Genomic DNA, 22,520 nt, shown 5'->3' with positions numbered 1-22,520 from the left:
GATAGAGGTGTTACACAACCTCTCTCAAGGCCTTTGCATGTTGCATAGCAGAAGATAATGGACTTTGCCACATTGAATTGCATGCCTATTCCTTGTCACCTTTACTAGTGTATGAACAGTGCCCCAAAAAATTTCAGGCATTCATTACTACTAAAACAGAGCATTAACTCATCTAAAAAGTGTATTACGTGCCAATATATATTCACATCTTTTCATATTAAATTCTTATCCGAAATGCTTTTGTGTCTGAGCTATTGACTGTGTTAACATGCTTCAACAGTAAAAAATCCATTGGTTAAAAGAGCCAATTGTCCTGGACTAACTAAATGACACACATTGAACAGAACACACAGCACAACAATGAATCCTCTAGTATAACCAGCACAATGTTGAACACTCAAATCCTACAGCCACACTCTGTATACTGATAAAAAAAATATATTCTTTTTGTACAGGTGTTCAAAAAGTCACTATCTATTTGGCTAAATAAGATGAATTTCCTAAAAATGTCCAAATGACATGATTATATGCATATTTTTGTATAAAATATAGGTATTTATATTGTTCTATAACTTTTCATAATTTATTATTTTTTCTTTCCAGACCCAAAATATACATATAATATTGCCATTAAAACATTTTTTTGAAATTTGCCTAATTTAGCCTAATAGTGATTTTTGGGACACCCAGTATAACAAATCAGGAATTGGAAATTTTTCACAGAATGGTGAGAAAGGTGTGGTGAATTTATATTCATCATACGAGGTGCTTTTGAAAAGTTTGTGGCCTCAGTATGAAGAGTTTATTCGAGAAGTCTAGTAATATGTTACTTTTCAACATTGATGCTGCAATGCGATGATTCCAGCTGCAATAAAAGTTTTCTCTTGGGCCTCTAGGAATGCATCCACTGCAGCAATGATGTCACTTTCTGTGGGAAAATTAATGCCAGCCAGGTATTTTTTGAAATTAGGAAATGGGTGAAGGTCTGATGGTGCTAGATCTGGTGAATTAAGGGATGGGCCAAGAGTACAAAAGTTGCAATTGTGCATTGCAGCCATGACAATGACAGACTTGTGAGCAGGTGCGTTGTCCTGGTGGGACAAGACTCCTTTGCCAAGTTTTCATGCAAACGCCTCACAAATGTGTGTAATATGCCCCTATGACTGTCTGGCCTTTCGGAAGGTAATTTACTAGCAACACTCCATCAGCATCCCAAAAACTGATGAATGTGTGCAGAAGCAATCAATTTGGTTTTCTTTGAAGGGGGAGAAGAATTGTGTTTCCACTGTTTGGACCACTCCTTTGTCTCCGGCAGTGATGTAGCCACATCTCATCTCTGATCACAAACCTTGCAAGGAAATTTGCTGGATCTGCTTGAAAATTATGCAGATGTTTACTTGACTTGACAACTGTTGTGCATTTTTAATGGTCACAAGTGAGGAGGTTGAGAGTTCAAGCCTATCTGGTGCCAAAAAAAAATTCATGGCTCACTGTGGGTGTGGCACTGAAACTCTGGCTGCCTTTAGTAATAACTCAATATGTGTAAGATCACTGCAAATTTGTAAACTCTTCTGGCCTCAGCTGTTTACAGAATAAACGGAAATTTATTTATTTTAGTTACTGAGGTCTCAAAATTAAAATAAAGTAAATAAATCAATCAGAGAATTAAAAAAAAAGCAAACTAACTGTGAATACTGACACCGTCTCTAGCAGTGCAAATGCACGACTCCCTGCTATGGAGATACACCCTCACAACCACTAAAAGAGGAATATATACACCTAAAATAAATAAAATTAGCATAAAACAAGCAAAGATGCAGTGATTAAAACGCACAAAGATGATGGAAGTCAGGAAACTCGCAAGGACCACTTTTTTTTATAGGATCATCAGCCCTGTGAGCTCTGGAGGATTACATTTCTGTCATTGAATGTCATCAATAAACTGTCAACAAACATCCCTGTATTATCTAACTATCAGATGGAAAATATTGTCTAGTATTTGGTATCACATTCTAAATTTAAAAAACTGCTACCTTCCTAGTTTATATGACGTATAGTTTGAATAACAACATCTGTTAGTTGATTAGGCACACCTAATAAGATACATATATGAAGTATGATTCACATCTGAAAGTTATGGCCAAGTTTCCCATGGTAATTTATGACAGCCAAAGTAACAACACTTGATGAAGCATGGGCTTATAATTCTATATTATTGAAGTTTTATTGCAATTTCAATTTAATTAAGAGTAGCATATTTAAATGTAAAATACTATCATTAAAATGTTAAGATATCAATTATACATTTTTTTATGTGCAATAGTAATTTAACTTTAGATTATTAACCATTAGTCTGTGAGCCTATACACTTTGGGTACAAAGCCCCCCCCCCCCCCTAACAGTGCCAAATGCAAATCAGTTCCCCATTTCTTTATTAGGAAGTGGGGGCTGACTTGTATAATTTTTCTTCTTTCAAAGAGTGCAAGTTAGTTCAAACAACAACTCCAAAATAATAATTGCTATTAGATGCTGAATGTGTTTTAATTATTGTAGTTATTAATTAAACATAATCTCGTTTCTGTAAGCATATTTTATTTTGAAAGAACACATTTTAAATAAATTTAAGTAGAGATGTTCCAAGATCTAAATTTAAAAAAACTGCACTTCATCCACTTAAAAAAATAAGTTATTCAAATTTAAGATTGACAAATATTACTTTTTTTTTTGTCTAGTTGACTGTTGGTTAAGTTTCCAATGTCTAATTTCTAGTTTACCAACAGATGCCGCTTTGGATGGCAAGGAGAACAGTGTAATGAATGTAGACCACTACCTGGATGTGGCAATGGTTTTTGTGAAAAGCCATTAGAGTGCCTTTGTCACGAAGGGTGGAGAGGAATTTTCTGCAACACACGTAAGTACTACAACAGTTATCACCAAAACCAATATTTTTATTACTTTTGGTTACATGTCATTAATTCTTTTTATAACCTGTTTGGATTGCATATTACAATTATAAAAAATTTTGACCTCCTTTTATATATTTAATTTTTCACAGATGGAATGGAGCTTGTGGTGGGTTGCTTGGACAGCAGCAGTAGATTTCTTAATTGATTAGATGACTACTTCTTATATCAACATATTTGTAATGCCACATGGGAAAATAATACTCTTGTTCTAACCAATAGCAGGTAGTGATTTTTTTTTTTGGTAGTTGTTGGCGCATCGGCTTCTGTGGCCATAATGCACCTCCCAAGGTTTTTGCAGTACTTTGATCAAGCCCGAGGCGGGATAGCAGGTAGTGATCGTAATGTTTTAATGTAAAGGGGAAAGTCCTTAAGCATTACTTGAACTCTATTAAATGGAAACAGCTGATGACTCTGACAAGTATAAATGCTAAATGGAAAATGTTCAAAGAATTTTCTAGAAGTAACTCATCTTTTTATACCTTTAAAGCATTACTATTCCAGACCTAGAACAATGTGAATGACCACTGAACCAATGTAGCCAGAAGCACATGCTCTTTGAGTGGACCCTAGTTCAAGCCTGCATGACTGCTAATGATTAACAATTGTTTGTTTGTTTTGTTTTTGTTATTGGGTTTTTAGGAGCATTAGCAACTAAGGCCATATTGCTCCGATATGCGGTGGTCATTCCCTGACCTTTTCCGCATCCTCCGTATTTGGTGGTGACGGGCTCGAACCCCGGTCTAATCAAGAAGCATGTGCTACGCACTGCTGTTTCTTCCCACCTGGATACGGAGATGCCATTAACAATTGTATTAATGATTTATCGTAAACTTCTCTTAACTGGTGGTTATGCTAAGTATAAACAAGAACTTATTTTTTTTAATTTATAGTTTCACTTTGGAACATGAACAGTAGAAGAGTGACCCTAAATGGATGGCTAGTGAGCTAAAAAAATTTTTTTCCCTTGTATTTACATGCTAGCATTCTTCCAGAATAACAGATATCAAGAACTATGGCCAGGATGATAGGTATCAAGAACCAGACAATTTAGTGAGCACTAAAAACAGATTGATAGAGAACTTGTTATTAAGTGAGTGTGAAAATGGCATGAAAAGCTTCAATGTTGCTAAAAAAGATTGCCAAACCACAAACTCTTATAACAACTCTCAACTCAGGTGTTGAGAGTTGTTATAAGATGCGTGCAACTCTCAACTCAGGTGAAATCCCAACAGACTGGAGATGTATAAGGTACCTCAAAGATGAGCAATTACAGACCTGAAATTTCTTTTAGTAAAGGAAAGGGATTATATGCAGTTGTTAAAATAATTTGAAAATGGTGATATTGCCTCTTTTGGTAATACTATTTATTTAAAAATGAAATTTAGAAAATTAGTAATTCAGGTTGATTCATAGATAACAATGTCAATACTAAATTGAGCATAAATTCCAGCATTGTTGCTGTCACTGGAGTTAAATTTCAGTCCTTGTATGTGTTACTCTCCCCAGACAGTACGCCAGAAAAGGACTGAAGTTTGTTTGTTTGTTTGTTATTTGGTTTTTAGGAGCATTAGCAACTAAGCCATATTGCTCCGGGGATATGAAGTGGTCATTCCCTGACCTTTCCGCATCCTCTGTATTTGGTGGGCACGAGCTCGAACCCCGGTCTAATCAAGAAGCGTGTGCTTATGCACTGCTGCTCATGCCCACCTGGCTACGGAGGCGCCTAGGACTGAAGTTTAACTTCTATGGGAAAACTATGAAATCCATTATTATGGATGTATTCTAGGAAGTGAATTATGCAAGAAAGTCATTATAACATTATTACAAAAGAAATAAATGCAAATTAAAAGTAAACTAAGAGCAAATTTTGCCATAGTATATTTAGGCTTTAGTAAGTCTTTTGATACTATCTTACATAAATGCTTTTGTATAAATTGTAACTCATTGGTGAGAAAGTACTACAGTGGATAACTAATCTGATGATTATGCATGGATGGGGTCAATTGGGATTCTGTGCTTGGACCCTTGTTGTTTCTAATTTTAATTAATGATAGTCATAACAATATTATAAGTTTCACATCAAAACATGCAACAAGAACCAGAAAATACTGCTATAACAAAACTCTGTTATGCAACTAGTGTAAAAATGCAAATTAAGATGTAATATTACTTAATGCAATGTTCGACATCTAGATCATAGAAATTCTAACTTGAATTATCAACTTAATTTTGGGGAGGGAATGGGCTGTTGAAGTTGAAAAGGACTGAGGTTGCAATACGGTTGGACATAAAGATCTCTCAACAATATGATAAAGCTGCAAGGACAGTGCATGGGGTACTATAAATGACACAGGAATTTTCATACTGTGCAAATCGAGGGTCGCACCTCATCTTGAATACTGTATACAGGCCTGGAGGGCTCATGTCAGGAAAGATATTCACTTGCTTGAAAGGGTGCAAAGCAGAGCAACAAGACTAGTTATATACTCACAATAAAAAATTAAAAAAAAAAACTGTAGTTCTGAAAGCTGCAGATTTTGGAAATTAAGAATCTGTGTAGGGATGTGACTGAGGTGTTTAAAGCCTTAAAAGGGTTCAGCATATTTAAGGGTGGAACATATTTCTCTTTCTAGACTGACACAAAGGGACACTGATTGAAATTAAGAAAAGATAACTGTTAGACTGGATGTATAAAATTTTTCCTTTAGTCAAAGAGTAATCAATTATCAAATCAAGTTACCATCAGGCCTTAGAGAGTCAGTGATCTTATATAGATTTAAAGAGAGAGAAATATTTGGAAGGAGTAAATAAAAATATAAACTGTGGAGACATTTTATCTCTCTTTTTTTTTTTTTTACCTTTTTTAATTTAATTTACACACACTATTCTACTAAAAAGTATTAAAATGCTATCATGTGGGAAAATACATCTTAATGAAAAATTAATAAGGAGTAAGTCCACTTTGGCCCCAATAACAGTATCAACTTGTCACTGAACACTTTTGATCAATGGAAGTGGGGAATATTGACCGTGCCCTGATCCAACACTCCAATTCACCCAACATGGGTTGATTGGATTCTGGGGTGGTTAGTTGTTTGCTATAAGGGATGGAGCATTATCATGCTGGAACATGGAAGGCTTATTTCCAAAGGGCTCCCAATTTGTGGCCATAACATTGTCCAAAATATCAGTGTATGATTCATCATTGATGATTTTTGACATTACACCCAATGGTCCAAGTAAGAATTATAAATAGTAGTACCACACCTTGACCCCACCTTCTCCAAACTTCATTGTGGGTACAGTGCACTACGGTGCCTCCGTAGCCAGGTGGGAAGGAGCAGCAGTGCGTAGCACACGCTTCTTGATTAGCCCGGGGTTCGAGCCCGTCACCACCAAATACGGAGGATGCGGAAAAGTCAGGGAATGACCACTGCATATCCCGGAGCAATATGGCCTTAGTTGCTAATGCTCCTAAAAACCAAAATAACAAACAGTGCACTACAGTAGATTACATTCCCCCAGATATTCTCCTCGCTCACTCTTAACCATCTCATCTTAAAAGACTGTAATATGACTCACTGCTCCATAGCCTATGAATGATGTGGTTATTTTTTATTTGCAGGTGGCACAAACTGTCCTCCAGAGCAGCTTAGTTTGCATGATACATTGCCATATGACAATTTTCTCCCTTACTTATTTGGAATTCCTGTTTATAGCTGGAGAAATTCTTTAGGCCTCTTCAATCAGGGTGGAGTTAGTTGATCTTGGGCAGAGGGAGCAGGGTTTTCCTCATGAAGTATCCTGATTTTTCTGCCCACATAACATTCAAAGTGAATAAACACATTAGCTTTAGAGAAAAAGCATGCATGGCCCATATTAGGAATAGTCATCCAATGTGGGAGGGAGAGTAAGAAAAGAAGTGGAACTGCTTCCCTACCCACAGTTGTGGTTGTGCAATAATCATGCCAGGTGGCACAAACTTGAGGACATGTTAAATTAAGGAAAGACAGCTGTAGGTTAGATATACAAAAATTCTCTTTTAGTGAAAGGATTATTAATTTCTGGAATAAATTTCTACTTAATCTGGTAGAATTAGAGGTCTTATGTATATTTTAGGAAGGGCTGGAGATATCTGACAAAACTAAATAACATTTATTTATTATTTTTTTTAAAGGCTGATGATGAGTAAGCCTAGCTGTTTTGCATCATGTTCCCTCTATTATTATTATTTTTTTTTTTTTGTTAGTTGTTGGCGCATCGGCTTCTATGGCCATAATGCACCTCCCAAAGTTTTTGCATTTTACTCTGATCCAAGCCTGAGGCGAGATTCGAACCCATGACCTTTGGGTTGCCAGGCAGGCACTTTACCCACCTGGCTAGCCCCCTCTATTAATACTATACTATAATAATGTCCTTAGAACTGAGTAACCCCCAAAACCAATATTTATTATTAACATTTTAATTAATAAAATAATAATATATAATCTATACATAAACTATAATTAAGCTAGTTACTAAACCTATTTCAGCAAGATGCTTAATATGAATGACATAATTTTCTTCCTTAGCAATTTGTCACCCAAATTGTCATACTAACTATGGATACTGCACAAAGCCTAATGAATGTAGGTAAGTAAAAATGCATTTTATAATTCTTAAATCCTAAGAGGTTATAATTTTAAAATATAAATATCACCTTGGAGGTATCTTATCACATTACATGCAGAGGTCATAATGCAGTTCTTATGGTAGCAGAAGAAATTTATGTATCTTGTATGTATTGATAGGTTTCTATAGAAGTGGTTCAAACTTTTTTTGTTTTTTTTTTATGTAGCACTGCGAAAATAGTCTGAAATTCAAATAACACTAATAATAAGGTAATTCAATAAAACTTATATAGCAAATGTTTTAAAATGTCATCTACTCTGAATAAGCACTGTGGCAGCCAAGGCCATGAAACACCAACATGTGTCTGTAAATTGCACATATTCCATGTCTACCTGTGTTAAGTTATATTCCAAGTCCAGTTTTATGGCATGGAAAATTTAATTTATGGGGAAACATGAAACCTCCCACCCAAAAGTCCCTCCTATAAGAGAAATTGAATGCAGGAGTTTTTCCAGTGTGTAAGAGCAGCAATGCTATCTGAGTCATTACCTCCCAAGGGCACTTTTTGCTTGATGCTAAACTAGTTACTAGTTTTGAGTGGAAGTCAAAAATTTTCCACAAAGAAACCTATTACTGAAAAATTTTTTTTAAATTTTCACCAAAAAAAAATGGTATATCACACGGCCTGAGGTGTGTTTTTGCACTAATAAACACTTACCAGCCCCTTATCACATTTTACTTTCTCAGGACTTTATCCAGGATTGCATCCCTAATTTGGTATTAATGCTATGAATAAAAATATATGAAAAAATAGAAAATTTTTGGTCTGAATAGTAATACTTGATGGCAACCTTCTTCTGCAAGAAATGTGCTATGAATCCACTATTCTTATGCAACGGACTACTACCAACAATAATTCTTTTTTAAAATACCATTGGCTAAGATCACAGCACTCATCAGTTTATAGCTATCCTGGCAGTGCAGTAAGAACATGTTCTTTCACATAATAATTATTATACGTACAGCAGGGTCTCAAAGTATGCAACAGTTAGGTTCCTAGTACCTTTCATAAATTGGGTTTCCCCCCTATAGAAAACTACTGTAATAAGGTAAAACCAGATGAACTCCTATATAGAGTGTTCATGTGTATATACATTTTATTTCTGAAAATTAAATGTACATAAATCTTAAATAAAGTATGGTCAAGGCAAATCCATCCTCATAGATGCACCTTTAGGATGATAATGTGTCTTTAGATGCACCTAAAGACACATTATCATCCTTATTAATCTTATATAATCCAGATGAATCCTCATTTATCATCATAAAATATGACAAGCTAGAATTATGAGTCACGAACAGAAGTATGAATCAGGAGGTCAGTTGCATAGGAGCAGGGTCACATACTCTGATTACACAAACTTTGAGACCCTACTGTATATTTTATTTAGGCTAAAGACACATTATTATTCTTATTAATCCATAAGGTATTATCTAGTTAAAGTACAAAAGTTTTATTCATCAGAATGAAAACTGACACTGCACATCCACTATGACATCTACCTTTTCCTTTCCATTCTTTCCCTTCCCCTTTCATTTGTCACCAACTGCCATTACAAAACATACATGACAAGCTAGAATTATAAATCGCGAACAGAAGTATAAATCAGGAGGTAAGTTGCAAATGAGCAGGGTCACATACTTTGATTATGCAAACTTTGAGACTCTACTGCATATATTTTTATTTCATCTGTTGTAGTTGTTAACAAAATGGAATACTAGTTATGATAAACCATCCTCCTCATGGAATATCATTTGAAAAACACTATCCACAAATTATATCCATATAAGGAATTTCCATAGAGGTAGAGAAATGTAATTCTGATGAAAAGTATATAATTTAATGTCCTTACAAAGTGTACTAAATCATAAATTATAATTACCATGTGTCTCAATTCTAGTGTTAATCCATAAGGTTTTCATCATATTTCCATGTTACTATGTCTGGGCAGGGTTGCCGACTGAAACATTTTGTCTCTTCTCGCCACATTTTTCCAGCATGACCTTATATTTTTTGACTATCATCGGTTTGGTTATGTTTTAAGTCATTGGTACCCACATGGACTACCTTACTAACATTTAAAACACTGATAGCTGAAAATTTTCGCACCTGGCAATTTATCGATATTTATTACAGGATATATTTCGAATTTCCCTTACAATTAAAAGTCTCAGTAAGACCACCTCCTGCGGAACCAGAGTATTCTGCACTGAAAGATCCAATCCTGTGGCCAGACTTGAGAGAGCGTTAGTATTAGTATTAGTAACGGCCGCATGGTGCAAGAAAGCCTATGGCTTATGCTGCACCAGCCAAAAAAAAAAAAAAAATCCGAACAAAACAATGATAAAAACAAAAAAAAAATAAATAAATAAAATAAATAACTAAATAATAATAATTAAAAAAAATAAAATAAAATATAAATAAAAAGGAAATTAAACCTATCATCCTATGCGCTTCCCTTACCCGAAAGTACTATCCAGATGACCTTTGAATTTCCCCAAACTGTCGGCCTCTACCACCCATGAAGGCAACTTATTCCAGTAATTTATAACTCGCTGGCTAAAATAAAACTTCCTGCAGTCCAATCTAAACATTTCCCCCCCGTAACTTGAATTTATGTCCCCTAGTTCTAGCATCATTTATAATCTTGAAAATTTTGTCCTCATTCATTTTACTGATGCCTCTCAGAGCCTTAAACACCTCAATCAAATCTCCTCTAAGGTGTCTAGTTTCCATACTCTGCAACCCACATATTCGAAGTCTTTCTTCATAAGGATGCCCTTTTGCCAATCTCACCAGGTGAGTTACCCTTCTTTGCACCCTTTCAAGAAGCTCGATGTCTTTCTTTAGGTGCGGTCTCCATACTTGAAAACAGTATTCCAAGTGTGGTCTAACATAAGCCTTATATAATGGGATTATCACGTCCCTATCTCTACTTGCAAAAGTTTGATAGATCATCGACACCATGGGCCTTCCTTGCAACCTGTTTACAATGCTCAGAGAATTTCATGTCTGACCGTATCGTAACATCCAAGTCCCTTTCCTCCAGTACTGGGTGAATAAGTTTTTTTGGGATTACTGTTTCCCAGGTGTAATACCTTACACTTTGTTGGATTAAAGCACAGCTGCCATTTTTCTGACCATTCTTGAAGTCTATCTAGGTCTCTCTGAAGAAGCTCAGCTTGACAGTGATCATTAACTACTCTACCAATTTGAACATCATCTGCAAATTTAGACATCACGCCCTCTATCCCTTCATCAATGTTGTTTATGAAAATTAAAAACAACAACAACCCCTTCTTACATCAACCCAATCTGAGGAGTAGCCATTTATCACAACCCTCTGCCTCCTGCCCTGAAGCCATCCTTCTATCCATCTAAGGATTTTCCCAGTGATTCCAACCTGCAGACTCCTTGCAGACTCCCCCATATGCTCCTATACAAAAACACAAAGTGATAAAAAAAAGCATTTTTACACAATAAAAATGTAGGTAAGTGAAATCACAAGACTAAAAGTATCTGCATGCAAAAAAAAAAGAGAGAAAAATTACAAGTTTTATATCTCTATTTTATATAAAACAGAAAAATTGTTTCCCTACCACAATGATTTCAATTGACTTTATGTAGGGTATATGGAAAGGGTGATTGTAAAGCTGCATTTCCTTCTATTTCTGAAGGAGGCAGCAAACCACAGGGATTCATTATGAAATCATTGCTGCACTCAGGGAAAATTCACCTGAACTGCATTACTTTACAATTACAGAAGTAACCGTAAAGTTACTTCTGTAATTGTAAAGTAACTTCTATGGTGGATAAAATTATGGAATCCTAAAGGTTTGGAGCATGGGTTTAAAAAGGAGAAATCATGCTCATCTAGCCTGTTTAATTAATGCGACATCATTACTAAGCAGTTAGATTCAAGAAATAACTGACTTCAGGAAAGCATTTAACATATTCTCTCATGAATAGCTACTATTCAAATTGGGATTATGGGCAAGGTCCTCAAGTTGGGATTATGGGCAAGGTCCTCAAGTGGATCTTGTCCATAATTCCAACATTATAGGGGTGGATGAAGGAGAGGAAACTGAGGGTAGTTATTTATAAATGAACATCCTTCAGAGTTTGCCAGAGTCATGAGTCTAGTTTCTTGGAGATAAGGTGCTGGGGAACCCCCTCTTGTTTATAAGTTTCTTAAGTGAAACTGTTTGGAGCACACAAAACAAGTTATCAAAATTTTCAGGAATGATTTGGAGATTTGTAAATGATCACAACCAGCCCTACTGCTTAAAAATGAACTGGCTATACAGATGGTCAAGAAACTAGTAATTGCAGTTTGTTTCCAAATTATAAGGTCCCTACACCCAGTAAATAATAACTCAAAGACAACTTATAGATTAGAGAGGAGTTAAAGGTGGTAAACAGTGAGATGGACTTGGCAGTGATGATACAGGCAGACATAATTCATCATGCAATGCAATACAAACAAACAGGAAGCCAGTATCTTATCAATTATTTACCAGACCTTTGCATGTACAGAAAAGGAAGTTACAGTTCTGTTATGTGAGTCACCACGAGTCTACTTTTTTGCATTTGGAATACCGTATTATCTCAAAGCCATATCTGGGGAGGAGAATCCTTCTCAGTGAGTGCAGAGAAGAGTGACTAGACTGGTGGGAAACAACTTTGACATTAAGGAGAAAAAGAATGAGTTCAAAGGTATAATTTGCAGAGATAAAAAACTAGACACCCAAGAAAGAGACCTGATTTAGGTGTATAATGTCCTAAAGGGAATGAGTGAAATGAATAAGAGCATGCTATTCTCACTGATAGGGAAGACAAGAACCAGGAGCATAAATATAAACTGAAGATGAGTACCAGCAGACAATCTCAGAGTTTACCTTTAGCTAATGAATGGTTGACTATGGGAATAAATTATCCTGCCAGCAATTGAGGTTGACAACTTGGGGAAGTTCAGAGAGGAACTGTATGAGTGCTTCCTGTCACTGAATAGAGTATGATATGAAAAGGGAAACTTTTTTTTTTTTTTTTTTGTAGTTGTTGGCGCATCGGCTTCTGTGGCCATAATGCACCTCCCAAGGTTTTTGCAGTACTTTGATCCAAGCCCGAGGCGGGATTCGAACCTGCGACCTTTGGGTTGCCAGGCAGGCACTTTACCCACCCAGCTAGCCCGGTCGGCAAAAGGGAAACTGATGTTTTTTTTTTTTTTCTTATCAGATGCAACAAAAGCCTATTTCACTTATATTCTGTTCCAATTGTGATAACAATACCCAGGAAAGCATCCATCCTGTGTATATATACTATATTAATATAGTATACTTGAACCAATATGTTTTTAATAATAGTAATATACTGTATGCCAGGTTGAAGGTGCTAAATAAAATAACTTTAAAGTGCTTTTGTTGCTTGCTTACACACACACACACACACACACACACACACACACACACACACACACACACACACACACACACACACACACACATGCGCGTGCGCAGAGAGAGAGAGATATTTACATAGAGGACTTTCCGGAATGTTAATGCAAACAGTAAAAAGTTATCTAATTTTAAACACTACATAGCAAATAACACAAGCACCAAATACCCCACCAAATTCCTGCTATTTAGAGAACAAAATGGCATTGCAACATTCAAAAATGATCCAATAAAAATATCACAATTTAATGGTAAATTTTTATCTGTAGGTGTCAAGTAGGTTGGCATGGAATGTACTGCGATCAGTGCTTTCCCTATCCTGGATGTAAGCATGGAACGTGTAAGGAACCCTGGGAATGCAATTGCAAAGAAGGATGGAAAGGAATGCTCTGTGATGAAAGTAAGCTCTGTGCTTTATTCTATAATGAGAGATTTCACTTAAAAAACTTTAATATTCCTTCTTGAAACTAATAATAAATTGGCTATTTTATTTGTAACTAATAGTTTTAATTTCATTTATTAGTATTTATTCTTTTTTTTTTTTCTTCTCCAACCCAAGGAATTTAAAATGTCTACTATTTAATTATAACACAATTCACTCTTTTACACTAGTTGTTAGTTGCATTTTAATGTCATTAACAATAAATTATGTAGCAAAAATTTACACATATGGAGGTTTCAAACCCTTAACTCATTTTCAGTAAAGTCAAATGTACATAAAATACAAAATGATACATGAAATATTTATATACATACACTACTTAATAACCCATTCATATCAAAGAGAAAAGACTGCCTCTTTATGGAATACTACTGTCAAAGTCAGCCACATGCAGACCATGGGAGATTCTGTAGGGTTAATATGTCGAAGAGACTGGGCTTCTGCAAATGTATGCAGTCACCTATCTCTTCTCTATTAGAATGTTATAAGTTGTGATGACATGATCTATTGACATTCTAACTTGCCATCTATAGCATGAACTTGACAGTATAAGAGGTGCTAAGTTGGGAAGCAAATCTCTGGGCAGGAAGACTGCTGCAGTGTCAGCTGGAGATTGGCTAGGACTGTCCAAGATAAAAGACCTGGAGTACCAGACTGCAATAATAATTACTGGAGAATGGAGATTTTTTCAGGGGTGTACAGAGAGTGGGCATACCTTGTTATCAGAGATCTTGTCTTCAAAAATATGGTCCATGACTAATCTATATTACTATCCTCTTTTCAGTTAAACATCTGGTCAAGCCTGGATCTGATGAAGATGACATCAAATCCATGCAGTGACATTCTAGATGTCCATTTGACCCTAAAATCAGACAAATCAAAATTAAATTTCTACAAATGAGTAACAGCTTAAAGATGTCAATGAAACCTAGCCAAACTACAGAGAGGCAGGTATGAAAAATTTAGTCTAGGCTTCATTTTAAAATTATTAAAGTAATTTTAGAAGTATGGTGTAAAGGATAGGGATTTTAACAATTTGTTCAGTTTCAAAGAAGTATAAATTGTGAATCAAATAAATACAAGCATACTAGAAAAAAAAAAAAAAAAAAACTGCCAGGATACTGATAAATCCAAATCTGTTATACAAGTGGGTGTAGTCCTTCTGGACTGGACTTCTACTTTGTTTTCCTCCATGCTATCCTATTTCCTAATCTGATAAATAACTACTTAAATACAGTATATCAAACATTACCAAATACAGTCACAGAGTATATATATCATTGTCCTCTACATTATGTACTACCCACAGTTCTCAGTAAAACTTACTGTTGCATTTCAACACAATTACCTGATTTATCTACACATGCTCAACTGCCCCTTTGCTGCTAATCATTATAGCACATGACAAATGTTTCTTAATGCATGGTTTCAAACTGATAAATTGTAACATTAAGGGCTTTTACAGAGCCATATGTTTTACAACAAAATTCCCTTAAATGCTTGTCTTGTGTAGTGAAGCATTAATGTCAAACTGACTGGCTATTGATAATTTGTCAACTGGTGTTTAAAAACTCAGTTTAAACATACACATGTTTAAACTGAGTTTTTTACATGTGGACTGATATGAGTTCTCATTGTCTCAAAAAAAAAAAAAAAAAAAAAAAGAAAAATGCATAAGGAACCTCCTTAGCAAAAGATGGAAGCTATTTAGAATTTGCACTGAGACAATTAAGATTATAATAAAAGAGACTTCAGGCATTAGATATTGATAAGAATGTTATAACCACTGACCTGAACATTAAATGATTTATTTAAAACCAAAATAAAAATGCACAGGCATTAAAATAACTAAAAGAAACAAAACTGTTACAAGCATAAAAGATATTAAAAATAAATAAAAGAAATACAATGTGCAGTATAGCAGTTAAAAGTGATATAAATATAATAAACGCGAAACAGCAAATATGCAATAAAATAAATACAAGAAGCTTTCGGGGCATAGGGACCTCTTTTACAGGAAAAGAAGTCCCTCTTTTAGGGACTTCTTTTTTATTACTTAGACTGAAGTAATGACAACAGCTTGTCATACACCCCCAGAAGCTACAACCGGATGGTTGTAGCTTCTGGGGTGTAAGACAAGCTGCTGCCATTACTTCAGTACTCTGTGCATTGAGCCTGGTGGACAGAAGAAAAGAAAAGATAAAGAGGTTCCTATGCCTTGAAAGCCCTTGCATGCTTATTTTATCACTTATTTGCTGTTTTGTGTGTATTATAGTCATATCGCTTTTAATTGCTATACCACACATTTTATTTGATTTTATTTACTTTTAATATCGTTATGTTGTAACATTTTTATTTCTTTTATACTTATTTTAATGTTCAGGTCAGTGGTTACAATATTCTTATCAATACAATTAATATCACAAGGTGGCAGCTATAGTTTATGATGTCTGTAAAATATTTAATGTATGCCATGGCCAGCCTGCTTATTTTTCTTGATGAAAAATCAGTATTTCTGTGAGAAATATCATTCAGCTTTCACCCAAGAAACTTAGTGACAGCCTGTGAAAAAAAAAAAAAAAAAAAAAAAAAAATGCATTAAAATTCCTCCTGTCTTAATGGGAGTGACAAGCAGATTTGGATTGAACTGATGTTTGAGAGAGCAATGACACAATCCACCCATTAAGGCTTTAGTAGAAGAAACCGACTGAAAATGTTTTTGTGGCAGAGACAGTTTCCACGGACATAGTACAAAGGGATCCACCTCAATTATAATGAAGTTGATGAAGTCAACTGGATAAGCAGAATTTGGTCAGTAAAGGTCCGGTCAACTGGACAAGTAGAATTTGGTCAGTAAAGGTCCAGTCAATTGGAAGAGTAGAATTTGGTTTGTTATCATATGAGTCTGTATGATGGATTAAAATGGTCCAACCATTGTGACTTTATGAGCATGCAAAGTACCTACACAGCTCTCACTTTGGTCATCTCCAGTTCATTACTCAGAATTCTTGCAGAGGTTCAATGGCTATAACCTGTATGTCAACCATCTTGATCTTCATCAGGTTACCTGTATATCCAATATCACCTGGTAGAACTGTGAACCATGCAATCTGATGAAAGTCCCCATATACTAAGCATAGTAGTGGCTATTAGTCAACATATTTCCCTCATTCTGAATTAAATTTTCATCACAGCTCCTTTCTTCCATTGTGAGCTCTACTGCCTGTGAACAAAAAAAAAAAAAAAAAAAAAAGAAGTCAAAAAAACAAAAACACAAAACCGCCATAACCTTCATGCATTTTCATCTGTTACACAAATGAGCACATAGTGCTTTACTTAAAATTAGTAATTAGTAATACCAAGTCCCAAACAGTTTGGAATATATTATTATTAAACTAATGTATAATCCATCATATGATGATGAAAAAAATTAGTGTATAAATATGCCCTATGACAGTTTTTTTTTTTTTTTTAAATCATACTCTACTTTATGTATCTCCATTGTGAAAATTCCTCTGACTACATGCTGACATAAAGAGGGAATTTCCAAATACCTTCATCATTTCCTCATAGGCTCCCCCTACTGATACTCTTATCTGTTATAAGAGCAAATTGTATAGTTACTGCAAGTTCTGTTTTCTCAGAAATTCCAACATCTGGCATTGTCAGTTGCTTGGACTCTGATAGCTGCAGCCAGCACTACCTCTTTCCTCAGGCAGCCAGCCTGTTCTTTCCTCAGGGGATTTGTCGCCTCTTCCACTTATACTTTTAATTCATATTATCGCATAAACTTGTACTGGAAAGGAAAAAATATGGCATAAACAAATCAAAGAAATATGTTGAAGAATTTCTGAATAAGAATAGTCAAACATTAATATATATATATATATATATATATATATAGTATTAAGATATATTGCTTATATTAGTCTAGTATTTTTAAATAATTATAAAAAAATTTCAAATATGCACTACACTCAGAATAATATAATTTCAAACTATATTGGAACCACTGTACTAAGGCTGCACTCCATAAGCAAGTGCTTTATGTACCATAAGGCACTCTTTCAATGCTGCATAACATGCCCACAGTATGACCTCACATTTACACTGTGACAGGCCAACATCAGCTAAGTTCCTACTGTTGAAAATAGTGTGAAACGTTTGGACTTTTCCAGATAAAGGAACACTGAGTGGTAGTAATCATATTGCATTGATGTGGGATTTACATAAAGATATAACTACTATCAAGAGGAAAGAGAAAGGATTTTGCTTTCATAAAGGTGACTAATAGGCCCAACGTATTTGAGTGGTCAGACATAAGGGTGCAAAGTGCACACACTTTGATTGGACCATAGTTCAAGCCTGTGTGACTACAAAATACAGTTAATGATTATTCAATGACATATCAATTATATTCATTGACAAAATATTTAATGTAAACTCCTCTATCTAGTGGTCGTGTGAGAGCATAAACAAGAATTACAATGGTATTAGTTTTTAAATTTTTTTCAGTAGGACCAACTGCAAATTCTAAATGGGAACGATTTAGGAAGTAATTGTAGATATTATTAGGCTTTTTATACCATCTAAGAATACTGTTCAAGGTTTAGACCAAAATGGATGTAACGTAGCAGGGACACAGAAACTTATAGTAAATACAAATTAGTCTACTATCAAGTCACTAAGAGGGTTAGGTAAGCTGAGGCATATTATGTTAACACAAAAAAGAAAGGGATGAACCACACTGGTCTAAATGGTGTAGCCATTGATGATTAAATTAAGATTTCTGACAAACTTTCTTTGACAATTCTTTTCAGGTGAACCAATTGCAAATTCTAAATGGAAAGCATAAAGGGAAGTAGGAAGCTACTGCGCTTTTTACACCAACTAAGAGATACTGTTCAAGATTTAAACCAAAAATGGATGTCACATGAACTGGTGAATAAAATGCATGGGATGATTATAAATTATCAGGGGACAGACCTACAGTAAATACAAAGTAGTCTGCACTTAAGTCACTAAGCAAGATAAGACAGATTACAAGTATTTGGCTAAGCAGCATGCAAAGAATTCTTTGCTTATCTTAACATTAGAAGGAAAGAGATGACCCACATTGACCCATAAGATATGATGATCCTGTTAGGTTGCTGACAAACTAAATATTTTGGCACCTACATTCATGTGTGAAGACATTTTTAGGGATAACAGAAGTTAAATGATTTTGTGATAACTGAGAGGAAAGTGGAAGTGAAAGTACTGAAGCTAAAAATGAATAAAGCATCTGGGGTTGATGGCATCTATCCAATTATATTAAAGGAAGCAACAAAGGAGGTAAGAAAACCATTATCATCATTAAGATTACATCCTTGGGGTGAGGGGGGGTTCCTACAGGCTGGAGATGTGCTAATGTCTCCTGTTTTCACAAAGGTAGAGTCAAAGGACAAAGTAGATAATTACAGAGCTGCAAGCTTGACCTCTCTTCCAGGGAAAATAATGGTTTCAGTGGTTAAGGAAGTAATGCAGGATCACCTTAACAGAGAATGGGCTGCAGTTATATGGAAATTACATCATATATTTGTTAAGGGGAAATCTTGTCTGACCAATCTGATTGACTAATATGACACAGTAACAAAAAAACTAGATGCAAAAATTAATTTTGACATCATATACTTAGATTTCAATAAAGCTTTTGATACTGTTCCAAATTAAAGATTGCTGTACAGAACAAAGCACTATGTTATTAGGGATAAATTTCTGATATGGATAAAGGGATGGTTGAGTGATGAGGTAGGAAGAGAAAGATATTATTAACAGCCACTGCTTTTCCTGGAACTAATGTTATTGGTGGAGTCCCTCTGGATTCAGTGTTGGGCTCCTTTTCTCAATATTTATTAAAGATATTGATGAAGGCATATCATGCTTATTGTCTAAGTTTGCAGGTGATACAAAGGTTGGCAGGGTGGTTAATGACAGGAATCAGGAGGTACCACTCCAACAAGACCTGGAAAAATTAGACTGAGAAATGGCAATTTCTCAGTCTATGGTGGAGAACAAAAAAGACCTGGGGTAACTTAACACATGAAGTTTTCTGAGCAGTGCAAGCAGTCTGCTAGGATAGCTCATAGGATTCTGTGAATTATATAGGAATTTTGCCAGCAGAGACAAGGGGATGATTATCCCATTGTAAAATGGATGTTGCGCATTTTATCACATGAACTGGTGGTAAAATGCACGCGATGATTATAAATTATCCCATGCATTTTATCCATTGGTTGCATCTTGAGTGCAACCAGGTCATACAGGTCTGAAGCTTCATTTTAAGGATGTGGATTTGTTGGAAAGGATGCAGAGAAGAGCAACAAGATTAATTAAAGACACAAACAATATTCTTACTATGAAAGAAAACTTCAATTAGCATTGTAATTTGCAAAACTGAAGAATAAGGATGACTGATGAATTTTTCACAACATACATAAGGGGACATAAACTGAAAAAGGATGGCTACAAGGTAATTGTATAAAAATTTGCTTTGAGACAGAGGGTAACTGATGATTACTGGTATGAACTTCAATTTGGCATTGTAGAAATGGAATTTGAATAAATTTAAAGAAGAATAAGAGAAATTATTAGAGAGAATAAACACATGATATGGATAGTTTTTCTTTCTTTTTTTTTTTTTTTTTTTGATGATATATAAGCATGTTTCCTTGCATCATTTGTTGCTACTAATACTAATGTCAAAAATGTGTCATACTAAGTTTGAAATTTGGCCTAGTTCATTATTTAATTCTAGAGCGATCAGGTCAATTGTTTCTAATGAGCTGTATTATCCTCACAAGATTACACAATATATAATACATTGGTGTTCAAACAAAGTGCATCACCCCTTAAAATTGTAATTGTCTTCCGAAAAACGTAAGTATATGGCAATATTTCTTACATATTGCATCAGATAAGATCGATACGCGTAGGTGATGACGTAATATTGCATCAGCTACATAAGCACGCTCTGCAAGAGTTGCAGTCATTCCTTGCTTGTGTCAGGATAGTGAGTTACGTGCAGTTGACGCCACAAAGAAAGAGTGCTATTGTTGCTTTATGTGAGGAAGGATGTTCTTCTCGTCATATTACTTATAGAATGTCTTGTAATCAGTCGACAGTGAGTAGATTTCTTTCCAAACTTAAGAATACTGGTTCTTTTGCTGATAGGAAAAAAGGAACCAGATGAAAACAAGTCTCTATGCCAAAATAGGACCGCATTTTGAAGTGCTTATGCCTTAAAAACCATAAAGCTTCTTCGTCTGAGCTGAAAAGAGAATGGAAAGAACATACAGGAGTGGTAGCAAGTGCAATAACAGTCAGAAGACGCCTCTTCAAAAATGGAATTGTAGCCTGTCATCTTAAGAAGCCCCCTCCTCACACAAAAAATGAAAAAGGCACGATCAATTTGGTGTGAGGAGCATGTCAAATGGACCCCCGAGCAGTGGAAGTCAATTATTTTCTCGGATGAGAAGAAATTCAACCTGCATCGCTCTGATGGGAGACAAATGATTCACCGTAGAAATGATGAAGAATACCATCTAGACCGTATGGTGTCTACAGTGAAATTCCCTCCAGCCAAATGATATGGGGGTGCATTTCGTATTGCAGAGTAGGTCACCTGCAGTTTATAAAAGGTTCCGTAAATGCCAATGGATACCTGGCTATATTGGAAGGAAAATTGCTGCCAACCATTAGACTATTTCAACCTGCCAAGTAACTGCATCTTTCAGGACGACTCTGCTCCTGGACATCGGGCGAAAAGTGTAAATAGGCACTTCTGCAGTTACTTGAGCTTCATTTCTGCATTGAAGGTTCAACAGTAATGTGTTTACATTTGTTACAGGTGAAAAAATGGTTAGAAGAACGGTCCATTACAACTCTTAGCTGGCCAGAAAACAACCCGAACCTGAATCCTATAGAGAACTGTTGGCATTGTGTGGAATCTGCAGTTGCCAGAAAGAAACCAAAGACCCTTTGTGAACTTCAGGAAGCCATAATTCGTGTTTGGAACCACGAACTAACTTTAGAAAGTTAATCACGAACTTCAGAAATTGATCTTGTCAATGCCTCAACAGTGTGCTGCTGTCATCAGGGCCAGAGGCGGTTCAACTAAATATTAGTTTGCACCTGGTGAACTTTTCATTTTGTTTTCCATTTAAAATGATAAACTGAAGCAAATTGAGGGCTTCTGATAACATTTCAGCCATAATTGTCATGTTTACCAAAACTGTTGTATAAAGGTTGCAAATGCTCATTTTGGAATAATTTGAGAGCACCTGTCAAATATTACTTAGCTTTGCCTTAACTATTAATAAATATCTTGTTTATATTTCTATTTGTGATGCTAGTCATTAATGTAACATACCATTGTGAAAAAGGGTTAGAAATATGAAATTCACTTTCTTCGAACACGTGTAATTTTAACAATCAAATAATACAATGATTAGTTTTATTTTCTTTATGTTTCTTTTAAGGTAATCTTTATTATTATATTTCAGGAAGTGAAAATACTGAATGTGAAGATGAAAGTAGCTGTAACAGTACAACGTATTAAGAGAAGAAACATGTATTTTCGGTTGATTCGCCTCAGATACCAAATAAGCAATAAAAAAAAAGTGATAAAATCTATTCTAGTTATTTAATTAAAAACAGAATTCTTCTAAACTTTCTCACAAAGGTATTAATTTTCATAATGTTCTGTCTGTATTATACAGACAGCACAGTATGCTATTTACAATGTAGCCTGAACATGCAAGAAACATTTAACTTTTCTTGCACATTATTAAATCACCATGACAATAAAGTTTGAAATGTCCTGCAGACAAAGTATGTAAAACATCTCTGACATAGAAATTGAAAGGCATGACTCAGGGGTTAACTAAATGAGAAAAAAATTTGAGACATATATGCTGCATAAATAAGTAAAGACACATAATTATCAT

The 22,520-nt window shown here is 35.1% G+C and overlaps 1 protein-coding gene across 1 annotated transcript in view; it reads left to right on the top strand.

Moving 5' to 3' along the window:
* Nucleotides 1–22,132, top strand: part of LOC150088896 (uncharacterized) — a 33,843-nt gene extending 11,711 nt beyond the window's left edge. The window contains exons 4-7 of the mRNA XM_090370349.1: nucleotides 2,781–2,911; nucleotides 7,538–7,598; nucleotides 13,361–13,491; nucleotides 22,077–22,132. Of these exons, the coding sequence (XP_090226475.1) occupies nucleotides 2,781–2,911; nucleotides 7,538–7,598; nucleotides 13,361–13,491; nucleotides 22,077–22,132 (379 nt within the window). The remainder of the gene's footprint in view (nucleotides 1–2,780; nucleotides 2,912–7,537; nucleotides 7,599–13,360; nucleotides 13,492–22,076) is intronic.
* Nucleotides 22,133–22,520: the final 388 nt, after the last annotated feature.

This window comes from Mastigoproctus giganteus, chromosome 3 (assembly GCF_048544385.1).
Source record: "Mastigoproctus giganteus isolate SK-2022 chromosome 3, ASM4854438v1, whole genome shotgun sequence".
In the NCBI taxonomy this organism is placed as follows: domain Eukaryota; kingdom Metazoa; phylum Arthropoda; class Arachnida; order Uropygi; family Thelyphonidae; genus Mastigoproctus; species Mastigoproctus giganteus.
The sequence above is the reverse complement of the archived record's forward strand: the minus strand, read 5'-3'. Positions and strand labels throughout refer to the sequence as shown.